At 39.2% G+C, this 27,298-nt stretch overlaps 1 protein-coding gene across 2 annotated transcripts; it reads right to left on the bottom strand.

Annotated features, from left to right (window-relative positions):
• On the bottom strand, nt 1-27,298 carry LOC104910427 (oxidation resistance protein 1-like). 2 transcript variants are annotated; one of them, XM_031552909.1, is made up of 3 exons: nt 27,112-27,298; nt 22,297-22,490; nt 1-1,525 (listed from the first exon to the last, which is right to left on the bottom strand). In XM_031552909.1, the coding sequence occupies exons 1-3, from the start codon at nt 27,168-27,170 to the stop codon at nt 1,497-1,499; spliced, it is 282 nt and encodes a 93-aa protein (XP_031408769.1). In that variant the 5' UTR covers nt 27,171-27,298; the 3' UTR covers nt 1-1,496. The 2 variants fall into 2 exon arrangements, with proteins under 2 accessions (XP_031408769.1, XP_031408768.1); XM_031552908.1 differs by lacking the exon at nt 1-1,525 and adding an exon at nt 16,223-16,435.

Here is a 27,298-nt window from a genome sequence, read left to right as displayed (position 1 = left end):
TCAAAACAGATGGCACAGCTGCATATTATTTGCTGTTCACAGGACTGTGTTTAGCCAATGTATCAAAATCCCTACACTTATTTGCCATCACTTGAGCAGGCACAACAATGTGCTCCGTGTCCCAGTTCCAGACCAGATGTGTTCCTGGTGCATCAACGTTCTGTTGATGCTGAGGGCTTGGCCCTAGTGGGAAAGGCTGCCACCATGATGGCGTAGGTTTTTTATCTCATTTACGCAAAGCTAGAAAGAAACCATGCAGAATCCTTGAGTCAGGTTTTTGTTTTGTTTTGTTTTGTTTTTTACTACAGACAGTCCTTCCTCCACAGCAGAACATCACAGTCAGACTTCAGCACCTGCCTGCTGCAAGTGACGGGACAGGGCCTGAGTGAGTGACACTGGTGCTCCTTGTGAAGCCCCAGCTGGCAGCCCTGGTATAAATCAGCCACGATGCTAATGAAATAGCACAGCTATCTTCCCAATTCAGTGGTGAATACAGAAACAGGATCACATAGGTTAACTGAAAAGATATTGAATCTGTTGGTCAGACTAGCTGGACATGGAAGATATCTTTTAGGTGAGATGGTGTTAATGGCTGCCATCAATCAAGGCTTTGATCTCTAGACAATATTAGATCTTGTCTCTAAGCAATGACAGTTCCTAAATTTAATGGGTATGCTAAGAGCCTTCATTCAGGCCACATGAAAGCAGCAGCTGAATACTTCAATGGTCTGAGTTAACGAGACAATAAAAACTGCTGCCCAAGGCAATCATGCACATGATAAAACCTAAGTAAGGTGATACTTTTAGTATCTTATTTGAAAAAATGTTTAAATTTGTTCTTCCATGTATCCAGGGAGAAATCAGCAGACCCATTAGCTTAAACTGTATCTGAAATTGCCTAAAAATAAATTCACTTAAGAGTGCAGCTGATTAACTCCACGCAATGTTCTGCAGATGCAACAGATTCCAGCTAGACCCCTTCTTATTACCCAGGGTAACATCCTGCAGAACTGAGGCACCTCACAGGCACGCCAGACAACGGGATAACTTGGAAATACAAACGGCTCTGCACAGTCAGCTAAGTCTTAGCACTGTGAGGCCTAGCAGAATCACTTTCTTTATCCTCACATTTTCTCAGCGTGTATGGCTTTGTCAGCCTTTTCTCGGCTGGATCTGAGCCAGCTGAGTGCATCTTCATTCAAGCCAATGACATCTTCCAGAAACTGGAGCACTGAGAAGTGAAGAGATTGCAAATGGCTCTGTGCTTGGCAAACAATGGAGGCAGATCTGCTTCATCCTCAGCATCATCAGTGCTGCTCACATGCCTTTGTGTCACCCTTCATAACAAGGTCCTTCACCATCCACACACCTCAAGTTCCTTTCCTCCTCCTCCCTGGCAGATAAAAACAAGTCCTCAACCAGGTTAGTTGCTGGAGAGACAGAATGAGTTCCTTAGCTTTCTGGAGTCAAGTTCAATTCCTTTTCTTATCATTCTTTCAGGGCCTGCTGATCTTGTCAATATTATCTGACAAAGAAAACGTTAGAATTACTCTAGTACTTAGTAGTAAAACACTCAATGGTCCTCGGAAAGCTCAAAATCATCTCAGTCTATTGATGCAAGAGAACATACAGCAATTTACAAAACAAAACTACTGAGCAAAATCAAGTGGACTTACATTTCTTCCAGGTTTTTTTCTGGCAAAACAAAACAAAGCCTCTTACTTCTAGGCAGTGGAAGTATGAGATTCTCAAGTGACATAAACTTCACCATTAATTCATGTTACATTATAAAGTACTACCAGTACATACAGATTTTGGAAGGAAGAAGACAACAGCAGATTGTTTACAATGTTTCTAGAAATCTAAAGCACGGATTTATTTAAAATACACTGTAATATGATTGCTCCTTCTTGTATAAGAATTATTATACTGCTAACATCAATACCAAATTGAATTATTAACATGATAAAACAAACTTAGTGAATGGAAAGTTCTGTCACAACACTGCATTTTAGGCTCAACACTATATTTATAAACTCTCCCCTAACATACTGGAAGTGCCAAATCTATGCTTGACACACAATTCATACAGCACTGCTCAGAAGGGAGTGAAATCAGGCAGAACTGGGAATGTAGGCGTGCAAACGCAATCTGAAGAAATGTCTGTGGGCAAGTGCCATTCTGGTTGTGTAACCAGAGGCCCAGAGCTCACACCAAGAAGCAATTATATTCTCTATTGCAGCGGCAATGATCTGATTAATTTCATCCAGTTGACAGATGTCACTAGTGATTTTTATTAGCAAATTGGCCCTATTGAATCTGCAGACATGACATTAATGCTATTTAGGAGCTGTGCCATGTCAAAAGAACATGATTCACGCTTGACCTAAGTTTGTAAAAGTCATCCATATTAATATGTCAAGGAGGAAGACTGCTGAATGCAGTATGCCCTTCAAAATGCTATTCCAGGAAGAATCAGTCACAATACAAGTTTTTACTCATTATTCACTACTGCAACTGCCTATCCTGCATGAACTCCATAGGCTAACAGCAATGACAGAACTAAAAGAGAAAGTAGGACTGGAATATCCAGCAAGAAATCACCCAGAAGGTAGGCCTAGAATATCTATATGTTAGTTTCAAAGGCTAAAAAGTGTTTTTATGCAGAGCTGCTCTGCACATTTTTTTCAGCCAGAGTACTTTTAGTTTCTGCAAAGATATAAATAACAAACATGATAAACAAACTGTTTTTTAAAAAGAATTCATCTTTCCATTATTCAGCTCTGCATAAATGATGCATCACTTCTGAATTAATGTACCATATAGCCATAAAAGCATGGATGCTTCTATTCAGAAGTTGAATATTTAGAAAAACGAAACAATAAAGGCATGTTGAATCTGACTCTTCCAGTCTAAGATGCTTACATATTTAAAATTTGGGCCAATATCAGCTCTCCCTGATGACCCTCTTTGGTAGCAGCACAGGTCAGGAAATCTGCTTCAAATTTTGTTGCCTACAATGTGCCACATAGAACTAGTTTTACAGCTTATTCTCCACAGCTCACAATTGAATGCAGTGGAAATGATGAATGAAAATGGAGCTCTGAGACCTGAAGCTTGCTTTATTAGCATGACAGATAGACCACCCTATCACAGCGTACACATATTCCCAGCACCTTACCAATTAGGTTAAACACAGCTCTGGAGAGAGCATTTCATGGGTGAGAGACTACTGTTTACTTTATGATTCTTCACCTTTCAGTCTCTGTGCTATGGCTGCTACTACAGTAGCTAATTAGTATTAATTGAGATAGTCTTTTATGACACATTTGGCCAATGTGAGAAAGCATTCTCATATTACCAGTTCATTTCACAGAACTCATTCAGTCTGAATTAGTGCAAGGGTAGTGAACAGAGCGGAAAAGATCTATACCATGCTGCTAATTCAATGAGCTCTTAGTAGCACAATTTCAATACATTAGCTCAAATACGGTTTTGTTTTTTTCCCCAATAGCTTAAATCTATTTCATATTTTTTAATTTTAGTAATCTTCAGTGCTGAGTTGTGAAGCTAATTATATTCTCTACAGTATCACAGAAAAGTATTTGACCTCTCAATAATAAATATTTATGTAAATTCAACATATTATAAAATCAAATTCTCAATAAACAACAAAAACACAACACAAATCTTGCAGTTTAATATTTCAGAAGAAAAGATTTTTGTTAGAGGACTTGTGCAGCTATGCTATATGAAATTATACACTGGATTGCTTTTTATCACTTCACAATGCAGGATGGATACAGAACATTTTCCTTACATATTCTCTCAGCTTCTTCAATATGAAGATCTCAAAAGAAGTTGTATTAAATATGATATTAAAATAGATATATATCACATAAAACTTACAGAGATCTTTAAATATACTTCTGAGCAATATAAAAACATTAGACAAATAATAAAGAAACCCTAAGAAAGCACAAATATCTATAACTTCAAGGCATCAAAATTGTCAATTCATGTTGTCAAAAAAAAAAAGAAAAGAAAAAGGCTTCCCAATACATTCAGATGTGGCAAATCAACTCCCTGCAGTAAGTCCATATTTTAAGCGTGTATAAAGGCAACATTTGTTCTGTATACAAAATATCAATCAATAAAAATGAGTAAAACTACATCCATAAAACATCCTCTTTTGCAATCTGTTCCTCTTGGTCTTGAATACTGTGTGACACCTAAATGTTACTGCTCCTGACTCTCATAAGCCTCTGCTAGAGGTATCTCGGTTCCACCTAGAGCTCCTAGACTTCCTGCCAGCTCAGCCAGCTTTAATTATTTCCCCCATACATTTGTTCTTCTTCCAGCCCTGATGCCTGGAAGTACTTTCTGAAGCATGCTTTCAGCCTTGGCAGGCCACCGCTAGTCCCCGTACTGCACTGAGCACTAAGACCCATGGAGATTGCTGCCTGGTGGATAAGGTTGCTCCACACACAGCTCTCCTCGTTCCTGCTCCTTGGTTTCCATACATTCATGTGCTACAGCAAGGTACTGTGCTGGCAAACAAGGGACAATGGGGAAGCAGAAGAGAGGCAGGGCTGCACAGGCTGGAAATGAACTCTGAGATCATCAGGTCCAACCATCAACCCATCATCACTTTTCCCACTAGACCATGTCACACAGTACCACCAGAGATGGTGACTCTATCGCTTCCCTGGGAAGTCTGCTCCAGTGCTCAAACACTACTTCTGAGAAGAATTTTTTCCTAAGTCAGTCTAAACCTCCCCTGAAATGCTCTTGACTGAGTTCATCATCTTCTCCTCTTTACTATTAGCTCTACACTCCTCTCAGGAGCCTCTGCCTGGAAATGCTTTGACATAGGGACACAGTGTTTGTTCTGCTCATCACGCACACAGCACAAGAGGTTCACTGGTGTGCTCCCTGTAAGCAGCAGCTTGAGCTCTTGCTAGATTACTACATGAGGTAGCAACTGGGAAGACACTTTCATTCCTTGATAAAGTTATTATGTAATTAGTTCAAGTCAGTCAGAATTTTTAACTTGAGTGGAAGTAAATCATGTACGTTAACAATGTCAAGGTGTTCTCATTATCAATTTCAGAAAGTGTCCAATATTTGAGAAACTTTGTATGATAAGGAGGATGGTTACTTTATTATATGCTCATTGGTGCAATATTTAGAGAGAAAGGCATTCTTAATCAAAGTTGGTGAAGGTCTGAGAACAGAACATACAGAAGGACTTTTAGCTTATGTAATGAGCCACTTCTCCATATTTATATCCCTTTTCCAAATAGCAGAATCTTATGTTCGTATTTATCAATGCTGTGAAAACCACAGCTTTTATTTATGTGATAAACAGAGACTGTCTTTCAAATTATGCTTTCACATTGTCAATCTAGAACAAGAATTGTAACAGATCTACACTTAAATCTCAAGAAAGTTTATTTTCTGCTACTGTTATTTCACTGTAGAAGTTAAAATCTCTTTGATTTGATTACATGTAGACACAAGACAGATGTCTACAGACTGTTCTGGGTGGATGGCTTTGAAACCACAACTGTGGAACAGTGTGCAAAAAAGACCCAGAACAAAGACAGATATTGCCTTTGCACTACTGCTTCCTCTGCTTACTCTGCACAGAAACCAGAGCCAAATTTCCTCTCCAGTTTGTGCCTCAAGAAGTTTTACTTGGGTGATCACATCCTGACTCAAAAAGAAACTCACAGCTGGTGTTCTTGCTTCATGTTTTCATTTGTAAAGAGGTTACCAGTCTTCCAAAGCAGCACATTTTAGCTCTGCAAAGAGTACCAACTACTACTTAAGAGGTCAGCTAGTGCCAAATAGTTTGGCTGAATTCTTTCCTGAGCTCAAGTTCCATTTAAAAAAAAATAAAACAAGGAAAAGAAAGTTATTAAAAAGCACCCGTTTATTATAAACTATCGTCATTTGCAAGGTTCTACAGCAGATGGAGACACTATTTGGGCACCGCAGTGATAAACTGCAGAACTAATGTTCTAACTCGATTATAAAATGATGTGAGTTGTACAAGGAAATAGAATTCTTGGATTGAAATGTGAATTCAGTGAGGCTAATGTACTTTCTCACTGTAAGTGCAGATCTACTGGGACAAGAAGCAGGTGGGAGAAACAGGCAAGTTGCATCCCAATCTCCTTGCATAAGGACCGCAATACACACATGCATGTCCTGCCAGGAAGGCAGGGAGCCATTAGGTTGTTCCTGTTGCAAGTATAACTCCATACCCATATCTGAATCACATAAATCTCTGACACAACAGCTTTATGTAAGTGAAAGCCAATTTCTCCCTTACTCCATATAGTCTCCCAAATAGCATCTTGCAGAAGTGATGGGTCAGGTTCTACTCAAAGTTTTGATGAAGCAAACTCAGAGTAAACTTTACAAACACTAAGAGCTAGTGCAGATTCACACCTTTACCATGGGATCAAAACTGAATGTAGCAGTGCTACATAGCAGTGTAGCAATGTACATTATCCCATCCCTGGAGGCATTCAAGGCCAGGCTGGATGTGGCTCTGGGCAGCCTGGTCTAGTTGTCGGTGACCCTGCCTTTGGCAGGGGGGTTGAAACTAGATGATCATTGTGGTCCTTTGTAACAGAGGCCATTCCATGATTCTATGATTCTGTGATTATATTTGTGCTGTACATTAAAAAATACGAATATATACATTATTGTATCTGTCCCTAATTTTTGTGAAGCTCACTTTTTAAAATTGTCTGTGTTTCCAAATTCTGCATGGCTAAGTGAAAGACATTTAATCTAATTTGATAACCAGATTTATAGGCATTGCTAATTTGAAGAGAGTAAAAGCTAATTTCCCTGCAGGATGTGGAACAGCACTAACTGCCCTCTCTTTCCCAGAACAAGAGTAGTACGTAAATATCTTCTGCACTTGAAAAACTCTGAAATGAATCGGCATTAAGAAACACTGATAACTGGACTGTGTGTGATAACATGTGTGCAATCTCTGAAACCGGTATGGTTGTTTCCAAACTTTGGTAACCTCTGTGAGGATTTCCAGTCAGTACAACTGACAGATTGCCAGCAATAGCATTTACCATGAAATTTTACATCTCTGATTAAGACAGTCTGTCCTAACATATATGTATAATCATTCTCAGACAGTAAAATTAGAAATACAAGTTGGAATTGGGAATAAGGAACACTGTAAGATACTTGAGCCTTGCAAAGCAACTGATTTATCTCCTGTCACTGTTGGTAGTATGAAAACAAAGGGGGTCAGCATTCAAACATCAGAAGAAAGCCAACTATTTACTTCAACACATGGTCACAGTGACTGAATTTGAATTTCAGTCGAGTAGTTCTGGTTACTTGAACAGAATTTGTATTTCAATCAAAAACTGAGAGCACAGCTGAGGTGGAGGACAGACACTTGGTTTTCAAAGAAGTGAACTGAAGTTTTTGATTTGAACAGATATTTTGGTCGGGTTCTGATAAGAAACATGGTGGCAAATTGTTTCACTCCGCTTGCACCAATTAAACAAAGTCTTCTGAAAGAAAATTTTAACCCATACTGAAAAGAAGAGAAATATTCTCTATGGAATTGATCCAGTCTGAAAGTGTTACTGCGCTGTTGAAAGCAGTGGGATTAAAACTGTGTTATGGTATAATCAGACCAAGAAGGCTCCCTTAACAACTGGGTTGTCAAGTGAAGAAGGTTCTGCCCCAAAATTCACAGGAAAAAAGAGACAGGTAAGTACTCTCACAAGCCTGAAGATATGTAGCAGTCATTATACACTATAGAAGTTTACATAAAGAAAGTGCAATTCTCGATCCGTTCTCTGCAGTGTATTTAAAGCTGGTCTAAATAAATAAATAAATAAATAAATAAACACATAAATAAATAAATAAATAAAAAGAAGAAGAAAAAGAAAAGAAAAAGAAAACACCACTACAATTCCTTCTCTCTCCTGAAAACTGAAAAGTAACTTAAAATGAGTGGGAGCAGTTTTTCTACTCTCCGATTCTCTACATCCTTACATCCTACCAAAGCACAAGCTCTGACAGGGAATACAAGGAATTAACAGGAAATATGTTAACTCCCTTCTTGCCACTAATTCAGAATCTCAAGGCACTTCCCTGAGTGGCACCTGCATTTGGAGCAGCTTGTTTCAAGCAATGAATTCCAATCACATTTTAACTGAAGACTCAGTTTTTATTAACAAATGTGAATGTAATGAAAGAGGAAATTATTTAAATCCTTAATCATTGTCTATTACCTTTATCGGTGCTCCAAGAATGTGCTGCGTTGTAAGGGACTTCAGTTTATTTAATTTTCTCTTCATGCATGCAAAACAGCAGCTTTCCCATTACACCAATGTCTCCAGTGTTAGCAGAACTCCTTAGTTGCCAACACTTTTCCAAATGTGAGCTTTTCCCACCAGGATGGGATCACAGTCTAAGTAGCTGTTCTTCATAAATCTCTCCAGCAGGATCATTGCTGATGTCACATGCAAATTAAAAGTGCTTCTAAACAATACTACTTGATGCAAATTTTGCTAGATTCAAACTGATATAAATAACAATTCATACACTGGGGTTTCACACAAATAACATTAGACTGATATTCATTGGAATACTGTCTGGAGTATTCTCTCATCTTTTCTACACCAGTAGAAAAGAAGCTCAGAGAGACAGATCCTTCTGCCATAGCCTGAACGTGCCTCCCCAAATCCAAAAAAATTGCAAAGAATTCCCAAAGCAACCTCCTCTTATCCTCCAAAAAACCAACAAAACCCTCTTCATAAGCACTATGTCTACTATGGATGTTATAGCAAACGTAAGTTTGTTTTGCCCAAAGATCTAATATCAGCCTAGGGAGGGAAATCATGTTTCATATTTTACTGCAGTCAGCCTGCCAACAGCTGCTCAAGTAGAATTACTCCGACAGCAAATCCTACATGTGTGCTATCACCTGGTGGCACTGTTACACAATCTTCTAAACTTCTGTTTTTGGTGTTTGGCTACTGGGAAGTGGAAGAGTGCTGGTGTTACCCTGAAGGTCACCCAGGGCCTCTGCAGGAAGACTGAGGATGGAGAAGGCCAATTGCCTCCAACATTTGTTTTCACTTTGGACTTTAAAACGCAGCCCCCCCCCTACCCCTCACTCTCTAATCCCTCCACCCCCTCCAGGATAGTCATGTTGCTAACTTGACATCTGGAGAAGAACACACATCTACATCACATCTCAGGGCAGGCATTGGTATAAATAATAGCAACTTGCACAGGCATTTCATGTTTCTGATTCTTCTGCGTTAAGCAACAAGCTAGAAAGGTAATTAAAGACTTAGGAGGTTTCAGTGGATAAGTATCAGCAGAAAGCTGCAGTATCATCACAGACAATTTTAAGGGAATTGTTTTCAGGTGAAGACTGACGATCATTGAGCAGATGGATATAATCTGGAATATAATCTCAGAGTACAAGAATCACTGCAAATCTCACAATCTGTCCTGTAAATTGAAATAATACTTCCCCACTATTAATTTGTATGTTTCACTTAAAGCCAACATACAAACACACCAAAACAACACAATGAACACCTCTTATTTTCCAGCACACAGAGGCAGTATATTAATTTACAGTTTGCTTAATATTGGCTTAATATAAAAATACAACTGACAGGAACAGCCTCTGCAGAATGAGAAAAACACTGGGTGATTTTATTAGCAGGACAGTGGATCATCAAATGAGATAGGGCTTTTCTTTATAAATTTCATCATTAGTTAGAGCTAGATGGTTCCCCTCCAACCCAAGGCAGTACATGATTCTATGATTTGCAGCATGTTTTTCTTACCAGTGTAGAAAAAAATGTTTTTGTGCACTGAAGAAGAAATTGGAAACTATCAACAAGAAAATGAATTTTCTGTCTCAATCTGATTGTATTTATAGCAGTGAAATAGAGAACGAGACTGGACATCTAAAAGACCACCAAATGCGGGAATTCTGTCCAGTGAATACTGAGACGTTGAACTGAATCCAAACCACCTTGATTAGTGGAGTTTTTCTGGAGAAATTGTTTTCTGGCAGATTAGCTACAATCAAATGTAATAAGGACACACTATTCGTAAAAATGCACTAGAAAGACTATTTTTTCAGGACAACATGTCATGGGAAAACGTAATCATCATCTATTTCAAGAGACAGCAGTGGGGTATGAAGTGAGCCCTTCTCATATTTTCTATCTTAACTCTCCTTGTGAGGAGCTGCAATACCATCTTTAATCCTTAAAGAGAAATGAAGTATGTGTAAAAAGGTCAAACTTCTTGTTTTACCTGGCTTGGTCTGCTTTATTGAAACCTTTCCTAATAAGAAATAAGCTTTGTTTTTACAACTGTTACCATACCTTTTTCTACATGATATGTTCAGAATGTATGTATTTAGTCTTAAGAAAACAAACAAACAAACAAACAAAAAACTAGAACACAATGAATCAGTAGAGGTATAGGTCAACATCAGCCAGACTGAGAAAGTTGTTCTACTTTATATAAAAACAATCAAATCAAACAGCTGTAGATTGTGCAGTGGCAATCCAACTGGGATTCACCTCCGTCTACTAGAGCAGAGTCTGGGTCACATCACTAGATTGTTGTTTGCAAACCCAGAGCTGACAGTGGTGGCAATCAGTTTTTTTCTCAGGATTCACCCTGGTGCCAGTTTCTCTCTGAGATTAGCTACAGATAACAGTTAACTTCAGCAGCAAGATATGAATGGCTTGACTTGAGACCAATCAGTGCCTCATGTTTTACTAGAACAAAACTCCCTTTTCTCAAATAAGAAAAAATCAATTTATAGAATGAACTTAAGACAATCCCTCAAACACTATATAATTGTCTTAGTACAAAAAAAATAAGCGCTCCCCAGGAAAGTAGTCATGGCACCAAGTAAACCTGAGTTCAAGAAGCATTTGGGCAATGTTTTCAGAAACGTACTTTGAAACTTGTGTGATCTTTTGTGGAGCCAGAAGATGGACTCTTGGACTCTTGGATAGGTAGTATATGGCCTAGATTCCTTCTATGGCCCATGTGGGTCCCTTCCAATTCAGGATATTCTATGATTCTATTCGTTTAGTACCCTTAAATGGTATGTTTTCAAAAATAGGATGTATTTTCTCTCAGGCCTACTCAGAGAAGAAACAATCGTATCTTGGGAAACCACTGAACAACCAGCCTCAGCACTGTCTTACATACAAATGAAAAGTGAATATAATTTAAACTGCAGGTAGATTGCAAAAGCATCTAATTACATACCCAAGTGGTCACATGTGTTGTTAAGCAAATATTCAGTTAAGGCGGCTGAGAAACTGCACATCAGCAACGCTTTCAACAAATCATCCTTGTCACATTTCCCTTGGCATAGGAAAGACACAGTCATTCGATCTTCTGCAAATTAATACGAAAATCTCTCAAGTGTAATAATTACTGAGATTCATCAGAAATATAGTAGGCTGCTGCTACAATTTAGTTTTCATGAACATATCTGGCTAATTAGTATCTAAATTTATAAAAGATTCCTTTCATTGTTGAATACTTTATGCTTGTAAGGTCTTCGCACACTCCTATATGCATACTAATGCACTGAAATTGAGGAACACTCAGCAGTACAATAATTCCATAATAAAATCCAACTGTTCTTTATAGTCCTAGATAAAAATCAAGCTTTGGCAACAACATTCAGTTCCCATGGAATACTGGGGGTGGGAAAAGCATAAAAACAAGCCAGTTTCTTAAAAACCAGAAGGAACTTCAGAACAATCTGCCCTGGAGATGAACCTGAATAGCTCTGTCTGCTGTAAACAGCATCTCATTCTGATTTATCTAGTAATCTGAAGAAAGAGCTTGAAGCAAGAAAAGGGCAAAAATCAGTTGGAAAAAGAAAAAAAAGAAAAATCCCAGCTGAGGAAGGAGCTTTTCAAACAGCTTTTCTGAAACGTTGTATGCATTGGGACATCTTTATGTTCAGATCCCAGGAAGATTCATCTTCATACTCACATGGACATTGTGAGGAAGGCAACTCACTGGCTCTTCCCTCTCAATGTTAGCGTCAGAGGGAAGTCATCTCCAAACTGTGATTTACTGGAGCATCTGTGACTTGGTCCACCCCCAATGTCTTTTTTTTTTCCCTCCAATCCTCCAGTTCTTTTTATGGATAAAAAAATACTTGAGGAAACAAATAACAAAGTTGCCAAGACACGTGACATTATCAATAAACTTGCCTGATCACTACCAGTGATCACTATTATATCACTATTATAGTGATCATAATATTGACAAGAAAAACAGAAATGATCCCTAAAACAGAAATACTCTTGCACTAGCTGATCTTCTATGATATTTTAGGACAAGGAATTTGAAGCACTCCTATTTTCTTTATTATTACTAGTATTATTATTTGCAATTGGGAATCTGAAAAACGAGTAATTTGATCCACTGTTTGACTCGCTCTATGAGAAAGATATTTTTTCTATCAACTCTGAATTTCTTGTATTTCAGCTCAGGACCACTGTCTTCCATCTTCCAGCCACACATCACAAAGAGCAGACTACCAGTCATCTTCTTGGTAGCCTTGTGGCAGGCAGTGGCAGGCTGCTGTAAGGTCCTCCTGAATCAGTCTGTTCTCCAGCTCCCTTCTTCACAGGGCAATTGCTCCAGGTCTCGACCATCTCTATAGTTACCGTCTTTTGAGTTTTTTCAGCCCATCAGATAGTCTAACCACCCAAGGAATAGTACCACATGGATGACGACTATGACAAAACAAGGTATTTGCCAAAGTAACAGTAGGTACCATCTACTGTGTCTCCCATCACCTGCAAATCCCATCATTTCATCCCAGAGGGCAATGAGGTTTGACAAGCATGATTTCCCTATAGTAAATGCATACTGGATAGTCCAAATCACCTTCACAGAATCACAGACTTATAGAATGGCGTGGGTTGGAAGGGACTATGTAGTTCCATACCCCCTGCTGTGGGCAAAGTTTCTACACACTAGGTTGGCCAGGGCCCCATACAATCTGGCCTTGAACACCTCTAGGAATGGAGCATTCACAGCTTCTCTGTGCAAACCATTCTAGCGCCTCACCACCCTCTAAGTAAAGAATTTCCTCCTTAATTCCAATCTAAATTTCCCCTCTTTTAGTTTAAAACAATTCCTCCTTGTCCTATCACTACCTGCTCTTTGAAAAAGACAGTCTTGTCCTTGTTTATATGTTCCCTTCAAGTACTGGAAAGCTGCAATGAGATCCCCCTGGAGCCTTCTCTTCTCCAAACTGAACAACCATAGAATGGCCTGGGTTGAAAAGCACCTCAAAGATCATCTAGTTTCAACCCCCCTTCTATGTGCAGGGTCACCAACCACCAGACCAGGCTGCCCAGAGCCACATCCAGCCTGACCTTGAATGCCCCAGGGATGGGGCATCCAACAACCTCTCTGGGCAACCTGCTCCAGTGTCACCACCCTCTGAGAGAAAAACTTCCTCCTAATATCTAACCTAAACCTCCCCTGTCTTAGTTTAAACAATTCCCCCTTGTCCTATCACTATCAGCCCATGCAAACAAGCCCACCTCCTTCAGTCTTTCTTCATAGGAGTGGTGCTCCATCCCTATGAGTATCTTCTTAGTCCTCCTCTGGACCCACTCCAACAGCTCCACATCCTTCTTGTGCTGGAGGACCCCCGGTCTGCATGCAGTACTACAGATAGGGCCTCACAAGGGCAGAGTAGAAGAGGACAGTCACCTCCCTCACTCCGCTGGTCACACTTATTTTGATATAGCCCAGGATACAGTTGGCTTTCTGGGCTGCAAGCATACACTGCTGGCCTATGTCCAGTTTTTATCCATCAGAATCCCCAAGTCCTTCTTTGCAGGGCTACTCTCAATGAGTTCCTATCTATACACATATTTGGAATTGATTCAACCCAAGTGCAACACCTGCATTGGAGCCTACTGAACCCCATTAGGTTTACAGCGGACCACTTTTTAAGCTTGTCCAATCTTCTCTTTTATCTGTTCAGAAGTAGCTTCAAACTGGGAAATGGTTTTAAGTTGAGGAAGGGAAGATTTAGGTTGGATGTCAGGGGTTCTTTACTATGAGAGTGGTGAAGTGCTGGAACAGGCTGCCCAGAAGGGTGTGGATGCCCCATCCCTGGAAGTGTTCAAGGTCAGGTTGGATGGAGCTCTGGGCAGCCTGGTCTAGTATTAAACGGGGAGGATGGTGGCCCTGCATGTGGCAGGGGGTTGGAGATTAATGACCCTTGAGGTCCCTTCCAATCCCGGCCATTCTGTGCAACTGGACCTGACCCATGACATTCCTAGGAATTAAAAGTGAGTCTGAACAGCCTATAGTTCTCTTGAAAATTCTTACTGCCATTTTCAAAAAGGGGTGCAATGTGCAATATCTGGCTTTCTCCCATCATCATGGACCTCCCATGAAACCCATGACCTATCGAAGATGATAGAGAGCAGCCTGCCAGTGACCTCAGCCAGCTCCTTCAGCATCCTTTGCACGAATCCCATTAACTTCTATGGATCAAGATTTTCCTCAAGAGATCTCTGACTCAGACCTCTCCCACTAGCAGTAATTACTGTCTTCCCTGAACTTTGTCTATGGGCTCAAAAGCCTAAGTCTTATCTGCATCTACTATCCCTAAATTACCCAGTTATTTCAGCAGTCAGTCCACATTTTTCTTGTTCATTCTTTTACTGCTAGAAGAATGACTCCACTATTTCACAATACCCAAAAGACTGGTCCTCAAAGCATATTTGTGGTATCAGAAATCAAGGTCTTTCTTCATTTTTCCTTTATACAAAAGACCTCAAATGAGAGAGAGACTGAAGATGATTCACTCTGTATGAGGCCAGAGCTTACAAGTCTGATCAGTCTTTCAGTCTTCTTCTCCCCCAGAGATTCAAATTTCAATATACAAAGAGGATGTAGTACTGGTTGATCTTGCAAGTTGTGTAGATTCTTCTATAAAACAATAAAAGATAGCACATCTCCCTGATGTTAAGCAGGGAAATTATGGAATCTTGAAATACGTCTTGTTCAAAATGACTTAGCAGATGATATGATAGCAATCTATATGATTAAAAACAAAAACAGGATGCTAAGAAAGAAGACATGCTAAGATGAAAGGACATTAATGAGCATCACTCTTCTGGTGGATGCTGTCTCCATAGCTCAGAACTCATTCATATTCAAAGATACACAGATTAAAGGACAAAAGAAGGATACAGTATTAAAAACTGTCTTTTAATGGCTCCAAATTTTAAATTAAAACAAAAAAGAGAGAAAACACAAAGATGTGAACAAATGCTTCCTTGCTCATCCAGAGCAGCTAGTGATCTGAATCGCTAATACATTTTTTCATGAAAGGTGAATGAGTAAAAGCTTTGCGTAGTTACTGTTGCTATGAAAGTCACTTTCCTTATTAGCCACATGTTGCACAAGTATTTCCCTTTCCTTATCACTCACAAACAAGTAATGAAGTGTTAGAAAAATGGCCTCTTCTCCTAAAACTTTCTGAGACTGTATTTAAAAGAAAGCAGTCAGAATGATGCTCCTCAAAAAGCAGAAAGTGTTCAGTAAAGAATTTGCAAGCACACTGAACGGGACAGTGTCAGACTATGCAAATGTGTGTGAACTGTGTCTGGATCCTTTGAGAGAAAGCTGGAAGCTTCACCTCCCATCTGTCCTCTATAAGGAAGAGGACACAGCCCAAATTTGCAGCATCTACTGCACCAAACTCCACCACTTATCTCATAAATCCTAACATATCTACCTATGTGTAATGCTTTGCCAGTATTAGCAACAAAGAAGAAAGGAAACTGTGTGAATAGGAGGAAAAATCACATTTGGAGGCTGATTCAGGAAGAAATCATATTTAATTCTGCAGAAGAGAATACATTCAACTTCTAAACCATAAGAAGAATCCTTCAAAGATATGTTTGGAAATGGAAGTATTCTTAGCAGCTAAACCTACCTACGGTAAATACATGAATTACTATTATCACACCAAATAAAAGGAAAAGGTATTTCTAGAAACTCTTAAATAAGATCTCTAAGAGTTGAAATGAATTTTAGCAAAAAAGAAACATTCACAAACTGTACCCTTCAAAGAAGGCTTATGTTTATTTTTGAGAAAAAGGCAAGAGGAAGCCTCCAAATTTAGTTTTTATGCAGTGACTGCAATAGCACAGAATACCGTGAGATAAACCTCAATGAGATTCTCAGCTGGGTTGAAAGGAAATGTGTATTTTCAAGTGCAGCAATTTTCTCCTTCAGTCCTGAATTCAATAGCATATTTATTGTGATGTCTCATCAATGGTCTAAGGCTCTCCAACACGACTAGGCTTCATGAGTGATGATGGAGCTCCACCATAGAAAATAAATGACATATGAAATCACCACTCTAACTGAAGTTACTTCAGGCACATCATGTGTAACAAACAATCTTGTATCAGCAGATAGTGTGACACAGTGTAAACTTAGTGGTTAATGCTATAAATATGGATAAATTCACACGATCTGTTTGCTCTGACATATTTTAAGGCAAATAAAAATGTTATTGAAGCAGCTTGGAATGCATGTAAACACAAAGAAAGTGAAAGTACTTCACATGTAATCAAAATGATATTTATTTATGCTTCCAAATCATCATAGGTGCCATGACTTAAATGGACTCAATCCAAAGTATATAGCAGAAGAGCATGACTTACTAACTGTACTCATTAAATACAAGTAGCTGATCAGTTCTCGTCTAGCTTCCCCCTTTCACAACAGGAAGAACTGACTATTACTTACTTATTAGTTGAAAAAGATTTTGGTTTAGGTTCCCCCATAAAATTTTCCCTATTATGGACTCTACCACACTATAAACTCCCAATTATATTGTTATTTTAGCATTAATAACAAACGTGATAATTCATAACTTATAGGCAATGAAATTCTTTTGAAGATCCATCTTCTTTTAAAAATAACACATTCTGAACTATCAAATTACTAGCAGTGATTAAACTAATCCCTACTAAAATTGAAGAGACCACCTTCTGAAACACGAGAACAAGAGCCCAGAAGAAATTCTTACCTTTTCTTATTTAGCATTTGGCATTAGCTAGTATTGATCTGTTTGGGAAATTCAGTCAATTAACATCTCTTTATTAAGATTTGGTTATCATAAAAGCTTAATTTCTCTTCCACGCCAATCTTATGTCAACATAGTTCTGCTGCTCTCAAAAGATAGCGTGTAGACATTCAAGAAATAAATACATGTATGTATGGCAGTGCAGAGCAGTAGTATTGTTACAGCAAACTAGCAGAATATATTTTTTTCATTAATATTTCTGGTGATCTCATTTGCAAAATGAGGCTGTTTTTTTCAAGTAGAACATGAAATAAATTTTTAAAAATGAGCAACTGGAGCAAAAGAGAACCTTGGCAATGAGTATTTTGCAAGTACCTGCATGAAGTATATTATATGCATAAATACATATGTATTCATTCTGTCTGAACTATTGTCTGTAACTGTAGCAGCAATACCTTCTATTGGAAATAAAGACTATGCCAGCAAAAGATGCCTCCTGATATAGTTGGTAGTTGTTTACTACATGAAATAAAGTGTGCTAGCAGAAGTTTATTTATCAATATTTGCATTAAAGCTTTTAGAAGATATTAGAATATTCTGGAAAAAAAAAAAAGCTCCCCCCAAACCCAACTACTGTTTTGCTCTACTGTTTCTTTTGACCTGTTCCTGGTACTAGGAAAATATTTTTATGCAACCATTATATTTTTAAATATTTACTCTCTACCAGCCTTGCCATTTTATTTTAATAGCCAAAAGAAATAAAAGCAGGCCTTTTTACACCTCCAAGACCAGAGTTACTAAATAGACAGACAACACTATGCACCACAACTTCCATGGCTAAATGGGAACCAGAGAATGCACAAGAAGTGTATATTTTTACAGTATAATAACATTAGATATAAAAATAACTTTAATAAGCTGTTAAACAGAAATCCTGAGGCAACACATCATGAAGAGACCTCCAGTAGAGTCCTATAATCAACACAGATGTGATGCTGCACCCATACTAACTGCAAACCAGCACAGAAGAGTTAGCTGTAGCCTGGATGGAGCACTAGGCTGGTACAGTCTTACTGCTTCAATATGAGCTACCCACAAAACACTCCATTGTATAATATTCCAGCCCAGTTCTTGGAGTCCTCAAGACCCAGATATCTTCTCTTCCTCTTTCGGGGGAGGTGCTCATCAATAAGCACTTCAGAAATAAGTGGCCTGAATTTTTAAGTGCCTGAGGCATCTAAAAAGTCTAATTTTAGGTTTTTATTTTTAAGTGTCTTGGGTGATGTTTCTAGAGTTCTGAGAAACTTTATCCAGCCCACCATGCAGACTGTTCTTCCCACACTTACTCTATTAATCTAGGAGTTCCCACTCAATTTCTTCACACCAGTTCAGCAGCAAAGCTGCAGGACCCCTTCTGCCTGCTGAGCCTGCCATATGGAAGAGTTATTTCTCCCCCTCACTGACTCTCCATTCTCTGTTTCACTTCATCTGAACACACAACTTGTTCCCTGTTGCCTTTTCCTCTCAGTCCCTCCCTCTCTTACCTATTTTCTCCCCATTTCTTAGAAGTGCAACTGCACTCACTAAGTTTGGGAAGCACTTGAAATGCAGCCTGTGGGAAAGATGAAACGCAGAATCAGTACTTTGTGATTAGCTCTCTAAAGTAGGAACGGTGCTGATAAAATTTTAAAAATCTCTCTGAATTGCCAGGATATTCCTTCCTCAATACACATTCTACTTTGAGAGATGCAAAGGAAATACGTGTTTGCATAAAGTGACATAAATACACACAAAAAGAAATACAAAGAAAATGAAATCCAACTCTGATGGTACAGAGAATTTAGGAACATGACCTGACAGCTCATAGAGCTGAGAGCATACACAAGCTGCTACAATACCTTCTGCAAAGCATGAGCGTGCAAGGTAAATGTCCACATGTCTTTGGGTCTTTGGGTAGTGTAAGATTTACATAAAGACCTCAGAAGTGCTTTCTGCATATGCAGATCCAAAAAATTATTTTCTTAAATAATGCTGATTTTACTCATTCCATAACTTGGTAAAGTAAGACTGGCTACACATTTCTTTATATATAAATTTGGTATTACATACAATGGGCAGCCATTAATAAATCGGACTAGCCCTGTTATAACAAGCAATGTGATGCTGCTAATTTAAACTTTAAAACATAAAACCTGTATACACATACATGTTTAAATAAGGATGCTAAACTTTAATTATCCAAATTATCGTATATCTGTAAAGCACTCTGAAGATCATCATAATTACTGAAAACAAACTTAATGAAAAACGAAGAGTGTAACGCAACATACAACAAGCATTACTTTACTCAAGCTCCGTTAGTCACCATCATAAACAGTCGTTTGCCAATTGGGTTTAGAGCTTAACTTAAAGTACACTGAAGTTGATGGAAGCTTCAGGAAGATAAGTTTCATTTCTATTGCATTATAAAATCTGTAAAGTTAGTATCAGAAAAACTCATCCAGTACAGTAAACATATTCATCTGATAACGGTATTGTGCTTTCCAAGAGGAAACCTTTCATTTTCACAACATTCAGGAACACGTGTAATTATATGTTTATGAAGGTACAGAGGAAACCATCTTTCTTCAATCAGCCTGCCAGGAAAATCCAAACATTACGCAGTGTGAAGTAACAGTGGCTCTACTGACTCACTGTGACCCCAAATCTCATATAGAAGACAATAACTAGATAAAACCAATACATGTCTCATAATGGGTCAGTCCAGTTAGAACACTTGCCTGCTACTCAAATGATGCTATTTAAGAAAAACATATAAGCTTAGCCCCTTTCTATGGTCTTTTCCTTTTCATAGAATCACGGAATCGCAAGGATTGAAAAGAATCATCATTATCCAAGGCTGTCCCTACCCTTCATTCTCTAAACCAGTCCTTCCTTGTTTGTAATAACAAGGTCCAGCAGCACGGCTCTCCTTGTTGGCTATCTATCACCACCTGCATCAAAAAGTTATCTTACATGCACTGCAGGAACCTCCTGAACTGGCAGTGTGCCAGGTAGTGTTGTTTTTCCAGGAGATGGTGGTTGACATCCTCCATGAGAACCAGTGCACACAATATTGTGGCTACGTTCAGCTGTCTGTAGGCACAGGAACTCACCAACTTCCTCCTCCTGATCAGACAGCCCGTAGTAAACACCCGCAGTGGCATCACCCATATTGGCCTGCTTCTTAATTCTCACCCACAAGCTCTCCACTGATTCACCATTCATCCCTAGGCAGGGCTTGACACATCCCAGTGGTTCTCTCACATAAAGAGCAACTCCACCACCTTGCCTTGCTGGTCTGTCTTTCCTGAAAAGTACATTTTATATTTCCCAATGGTCTACAACTGTTGCTCATAAATGTTAGCACCTCTTTACGGACAAGTTGCCTGTTGAATGCTGCTTGTGGACATGCTCCATGTTCCAGCATTGTAACAGGGTATGCATAAAGGCCATGGAGTATTCATCCCTGGAGATTTTCAGGAGATTTTCAGGACAAAACAGAGCATGGGTTGTCCTGATCCAGCATTGGCTGAAGTTCTACTTCCAACAGGAAATCAGAGTATCTAACCCTCAGAGGTCTGTTCTAACAAACATTTCCGTAAGTCTGTCAAATGAAGTGTTGCACAATGTTCAAATCAGTGCTTTCATTCATATGCTCTGATTTAGTTGATGACAGAAGGACATTTAATTATGATCAACTTTCCAATAATGTTATTAGGTTAGGTTAAGAACTCATTCTCATAACACAGTTATCATTATTACTCAAGCAAAAATCTCCCTCATCCCATTCCCTGATTTAGGCATGAAACAGTCTTGGTATATTTTTTATATTCCTTTCAGATTATTTGGAGGAATGAGAAATAAACAATCATGGAGCTGTGCTTCTTCACACATCTCAAGTAAAAATTCAGTCAAGTGTATTGATTGAATTAAGCTTTCTCAGAAAACACATCCTATGCTAAAGGACAAAGGATTAAATTTTAGGGTGCTTTTCTCACACATGATGGGACAAAGTCTCCTTTAAAGAAGGATTATACAAATAGAGATTTTTGAAGTATAATTTTGGAATCTCATGGTCACAATCCTATGAACCCACCAATGCCTTCATTTTGCCTCTTCTTAATTTATTTTAGGAGCAAATAGTTGAAACTTCTATGAGTTTTTGGAAGGCAGTTGTGCAGCACATTTTAAATGCAGTTTTGTTCTTTAAAAACAATTTCAAGCATTCAGATGTAAAACAAATGAAAAAATGTTTAAGACAATACATTCTTCTTTACTTTTTTAGACAATTCAAAGGTGTGCAAAGAGCCTCATTTTATACTGCAATAATTCAACAGTCAGGAAACCTAACTTCTTTTTTTAAATCTGCTGAGTTGTAGCTCTTTAAAGCACACCATTAACATCCACTCCTCTTGTCCGTACAATTCTCTTAGCACATCTGCCTCTCAGAAGCATTAATGAGCCAGGCACAAGCACTGCAAGGCCACTCTCCATGCAGTTTAAATCAAGTGAGAAGCTAAATATTACCAAAGGAATCAGTCAAGCCCAGTCCTGAAAGGATTTTTGTGAAAGCACCTGCAGGAATACCTAAGATGATGTTAAACCTAAGGTGATGTTTCAGATACTGAAATCTCAGAAGAATATCCAGAAATCAAAATTATTCGGAAAAAGATATCCATAACCTGCCTGATTAATCCTGGCTGCATGGCCTAGAAACAGTTCAAGCTCACCACGTCTTTTGCAAACTGGAAATTCTTTCCAACCAGGAGTCTTCTAAATCATTTCTGCCTAAATTCTAACACAAACAGTTGTCAAAAGCAGTAACAGCCTTCCTGTATCCTTCCTCCCCAAATCGCTTCTATGCTTCCTTCAATAATTGTTCTTCAGGAAAAGAACACTGAAGAAAGAATTCTTATAAACAGCACAAGATAAATAAAGCAGGTTAATTCTTAAGGGTAATTCGACACCAGCATGAAGACAGGACATCTTATTGCTCATGGTGGGCAGCTGTAATCTTAACAGACAAACGCAACTAACTGAAAGAAATAAAACACAAGTCAACAGGAAAATCTTGCAATTTTAATGAGTATACTTGAATGAAAACTCACCAATGGTGTAATATCTCTTCAATTCACTCCTCCGTGGATTGCGCTTCTGGGTATTGGCGGTGTTTTTCTGTTCCTCCTCAGAAGTCGTTTTGGTGGCGAGCAAAGGTTTACTGGGCTGAAGAGCAGGAGCTTCAGCTGCCACTGGGTTGCATCCTGGCCCACTAATATCCACCGACTGGGACTTTTTCTTTAATCTAAAGATAATTCATGGCAGTGAGGTATTATTAATCCTTGCTCTATAGCTAGATCAAGTAATCCTTTTTTATATTTTAGATAGAATAACGCCAATGTATTCATTACATAGAATTCATGCATGCCCCAGCAGAACACAGAAAATCAGCAGTGGTAAATTAGGCCTTGTAGTAATTTCCCCTTTTAGCTCCTGCTAAATCAGCTGCAGCACTTGAATCTCATCCTACTGCGGCTCACATGTAGCTACAAACGACAAACTGTCCTCAGATCAGCCCACCAAGCTGCCTGAAGGATCAGACCATAATCCGTTTCAGAGAAGAGGAGCTGCTACAGTTAACCTATCATTAAATTTACCTGGCTTTAATTTCACAAACAAGGGGAATATAAAGAAATTAAATTATTTGCACAAAGTTGCTGAACACCTCAAGAAAAAGGAACTGACTATATACTTATTATATGAAGGCTATATACTTATTTCACTGACTCATTGGTCAATTTGGCATTCCATCATGGTGCTGAGGCAATTAAAAAGTATCTGAAATTCATTACCGCTTGAAAATTGTGAAGGTTTAAAAGATGACTTTGCGGAAGAAAATCACTAGATTTTGAGAAATAATGCTCTGCCTCTGACCCACACTTCCACTGTGATTTCCATATATTACAATCTTACTTTCGTGTTGTGCAAAAACGTCGTGTACAGAGAATCTATGAAGTCTTTATTATCTCCATAACTTCAAACCAAGACAAGCAAGACCTAAAGATTAGTGTGTGTACCTATGTCCTGCTGTCTGAAGGGCAGACAAATTAATATAGCTGTGTATTACAGAATAGAGCTACTTAACAAAGTAACTGATGCACTGTGGGGAATACCAGATTGGTACAAACATACTGTGCCTGTTCTTCTGGAATCATAAAGAAAGGGATAACACCTGTCATCTAAGCAGTAAAAATGCCACGTGGCCTTTTTCAGGTGACAAGATTAATAAAGGACTGGGTAGAAATGCTTATAGAAAATTAACGTGCAAAAAGAAAGTTATCGACTTTGAAGACAGGTTCAAGAAAGGACATGACTTTATAGCAATGTCTTAACAAAAACAAGTCAAACTAAAATGCATCTTCTTTCAGCTTACCAGTACTATATATTGAAACAGCTATCATGGGTGTCAAATAATTCAGAAGAACACTGCAGCCTTTGAAATGCATCTTCACTGGACTGCAATGTCTTGCAATGAGAGCCTAAGTACTGGTTATGTTTTGAAGCCAGAAAAACTAATTCTTTGTAATCCTGACCCTTTTCCAGCACCCTGCTTTATTACTGGCCTCATGTTGTGCTTGTTTTTCTTTCATATATTAAAGCTGCACTGGCTGTAACAAGGTTTAGGTTTTGGGTTTTTTTCTTCTACTGCACGTATTCCATAAGTAGCCTCCAACTAAGTTTTTAACAGCGGGCAGCTGAAGTCTCTCAGTTTCGCTTGGTGTGGTTCAAAATGACCCTGCTGCAGCCAGACAGCAGAGGGAACAGCAAAAAGTGTTTCAAAGTCAACACTGCATGAACAGGACTTGGACGACGGTGAGGGCAAAGATCTAACTTGTATGAGAGCTGAACTAGAAGGGCCAAAACTTTATTTTTCTGTAGTGATCTTTAAACTATATGAATTCTAGGGGATTAAAAAAAAATGTGCAAAAAATGAAAGAAAATCCATGGCCTTTCAGAGGGATGAAATCCTGAGGTGGTCACTGCCACTGCCACCTGGCCATTGTTGGCTTCTATGAGATACGGCAGTGGCAGTGGTATTTAACATGAATGTTAAAACAGACAGGCACTTTCACACACCAAATGGGTATGAAGGCCAAATTACTGACAATTAATGAAGACAGCTCATCCTGGCTGAAGTTCAAGCAGGGTTATAGGAGGAATTCCTCAGCTGCTACTGACTGGGTCTGGAGATGCAGTGTTTATCTGGAACACAGCTTAGCAGCACCTCATTTTTATATAGCCCTGTCAAAAACACATATTTCACACATCTATTTGTGTAATTCAATTGCACTATTGCTAATAGCCCATTAAAAACCCATTTGCTCCATTTATGTTGCCTCTTCCCTAGAACAGCTGCCAAGTACTGCAGTAATGCAGCCATCAGAGCCCTGCTGTGCAGCCACCCCAGTGCCCCACCTACCAGGCAGCAGCACAAATCCGCATCTGCCCCTCAGCACCCTGCTGCTCCTGCAGTGATCTGCCCATTAGGCAGTCCAGAAGGAATGTGCATCTCTGAGCTGTGTGATACATGTCTGTACTTACATAATGACAAGTTCTAGAACTTCGACCGCATTTCTCTTTTAACTCCTCTCCATACAACTGCAAAGTTCTCTAGCACATCCTACAGAGAGCCTAACAGATGGCTTCAGCTCTAGCAGCGGGTCACTGGGAGGGGGTTTGTTACATTTCCCTCAAAAGTTGGGTGGTCGAGCACTCACCATGGACTCTGGGTGGTCAGTGCATATGGAAAGTCATGAAATCTGAGGTGAGCCAGTTTACTGGGAAGTCTGTTATGGGCTTGAATAGCATTAGGATTTTGAATCCCATCAGGATTTTTATTTTTTTTATTTTTTTATTTTTTTATTTTGTGAAGCACCATGGAAAAACTAAGGCATTATTACCTAAATAGAACTTGAAAGCTGCTAAAGCAAACATGGCTGGCAGTCTTCTCCAGATGGAAAAAGAAAAAATTAAAAACCATTTAAACCACGTATGGTGGAAACAAACCAGAATACAAAGCATCCCAGGGGCTGGGAAAATGTACAATTTGATCTTCGTGAATTTCTAAGTAAAAATCCCTTACTGTGACAAAGATTTGGAGGAAAGCTGAACTCATCCTTATCTATTGAATATAAAACAGTCCCTGAGCCACTTGTGACAATTCCAGAGATTTTACCACACAGTTACTAGGAGAAACAAAATCATTCATTTGAAGATTAATGCTTATTCTTCTTGTGGTATTACTGAACATCCAAAAATCTTCGTTAGGGATTTGATTTCCTTCTAGAAAGAAATGTGATTTAATCCAATGTCAAAGCCAGGATGTATCTGATTCTGGAAAACAAACTTCTTTCTGTTTTCAATAAAGCACTGCAAAGACTTGTTCACTCATGTAGGGGAGACCAGTTACTTCATTTCCCTCTTATCCTCTCAAGCCTCCACAGAAACCTGCCCTTGCACTTGGCCAGCACTTTGGGAAAGCCATTGCAATTGCAATGCATCAAGTGAAGGACTTGTGGCTGTTCCAGCTCCTCCAGCCTGGATCCATGTTCTGCGTGAGGCTCCTTCTGCACACTTGCAGCAAAGGCAATGCCATGTAGGTCTACTGGACATTTTTTTGTTTAATGCTCTCTAATAGCACCTGCAGCTCTGGCCATGTACTCACAAAGAGAAGATAGCAGAATTAGAATGACACAGATCAAAACAGAGAAACCCAACAGTGGTGGTGACAAACAGGCAGCTGCAGGATGCAAGGAGCAGGATGGGACCTCCACAGCCATCAGCAATGGGGTACAACAGCAGGAAACAATTTTTCACCATTTTCAAGCAGGAGACAGAGGAAGCACCAAAGGAAAGCAAGCAGCAGGTTTGAAATCAACAAAAGGTTGTACTTCCTTGAGCTGCATAGAACTGCACAACTGAAATTATTGTGCAGGCCGGAGTATCACTCAGTACTAAAAGGAATTCCACATATAAGGGAGAAACATCCATCAGGGGTTATCAAAATTGCATGCATATACACAAAAACAACCCTTCTGCTGGGCAATTCCTTGAACCGAGGAAGGCAGAGGGGTTTCACAGCCGTTCAGTGCATGCTCTGCCTCTGACATCACCCACGTGCCACACTTCTATACGTGCTACACCAGAGCACCATACACTTGCAATCCAAATCTGAATTGGTCATTATGAAGAGGGAAACAAAACCAAACAACAAAGAACAGGTAGAAAAACGCCCGCCAGTAAACAAGGAAAAAAACAGACTTTCAGAATGTTACTTTGGGAATCAACCATGCAGTTTTCTGATAACGCAAGTAGTTTATGAGATCATTCAATGGCAGAATATAAAAAGACCTTCACACAGGTGGTGTTAGGAAAGGATTAGGAATTAATTCACATTTATATAGAGCAAAGAGCAATTCCACGTGGTAAGCATTTATCAGCAACGCGACATCAAGCTGAGCCTCAGGAAAGCAAACAGTGGGGGAACCACAGTTTTATGCCAAGAATGAGCTTGTACAGCAAGCACTACAACACTCTTTTTCATTCCTTTACACACACTATCAAATATTACCGTGCAAATTAAAGACACAAGAGCTGTCAATGGTCAGAACACCAGAAAGCAAAGCAAACCCACCCATGCTCCACTGCCCAGTCATTGTGAGGGACACAGTTGCAGCACATGCAGGAAAACAGCCATCACACATCATTCTGTGGGTGGCAAGGGAAATGGTGAAAAACACCTAAACTATCGAAAAACTGGGTTTGTTGTGTCTGGAATAGGCAGCCCAACCCTCCTTAACAAAGCTCGCACCTAATGTGTTCAGCGGAACACCAGAGAGTAAAGACTTAGAGAAATGGACACAAACCTTGTGATTATTCCTGGGAGCATGACAGCACTGCTACAGGTAAACCCTTGGAGGATCATTTACAGAAGACATATAGATTGGTTGCTGCCAGGTTACATCCATTAACTCCAAGCGGGAGAATCCAGAATCCGCTTGTGGTTCAAGTGGGACAAGGCATTCTCACTGCCTGGGAGAGAAGATTAGTGAG

This window comes from Meleagris gallopavo, chromosome 3 (genome assembly GCF_000146605.3).
Source record: "Meleagris gallopavo isolate NT-WF06-2002-E0010 breed Aviagen turkey brand Nicholas breeding stock chromosome 3, Turkey_5.1, whole genome shotgun sequence".
NCBI lineage: Eukaryota > Metazoa > Chordata > Aves > Galliformes > Phasianidae > Meleagris > Meleagris gallopavo.
The sequence above is the reverse complement of the archived record's forward strand: the minus strand, read 5'-3'. Positions and strand labels throughout refer to the sequence as shown.

Bases quoted from the DNA above. Each gene is read 5' to 3' on its own strand.
- LOC104910427 (XM_031552908.1), bottom strand. From the start codon at position 27,170: ATGATCCTCCAAGGGTTTACCTGTAGCAGTGCTGTCATGCTCCCAGGA. The intron at 22,491-27,111 runs GTTTGTGTCCAT...AATTATCTTTAG, and splicing joins CTCCCAGGAATAATCACAAG to ATTAAAGAAAAAGTCCCAGT. The intron at 16,436-22,296 runs GTGAGTTTTCAT...TCTATGGTGGAG, and splicing joins GAAGAGATATTACACCATTG to CTCCATCATCACTCATGAAG.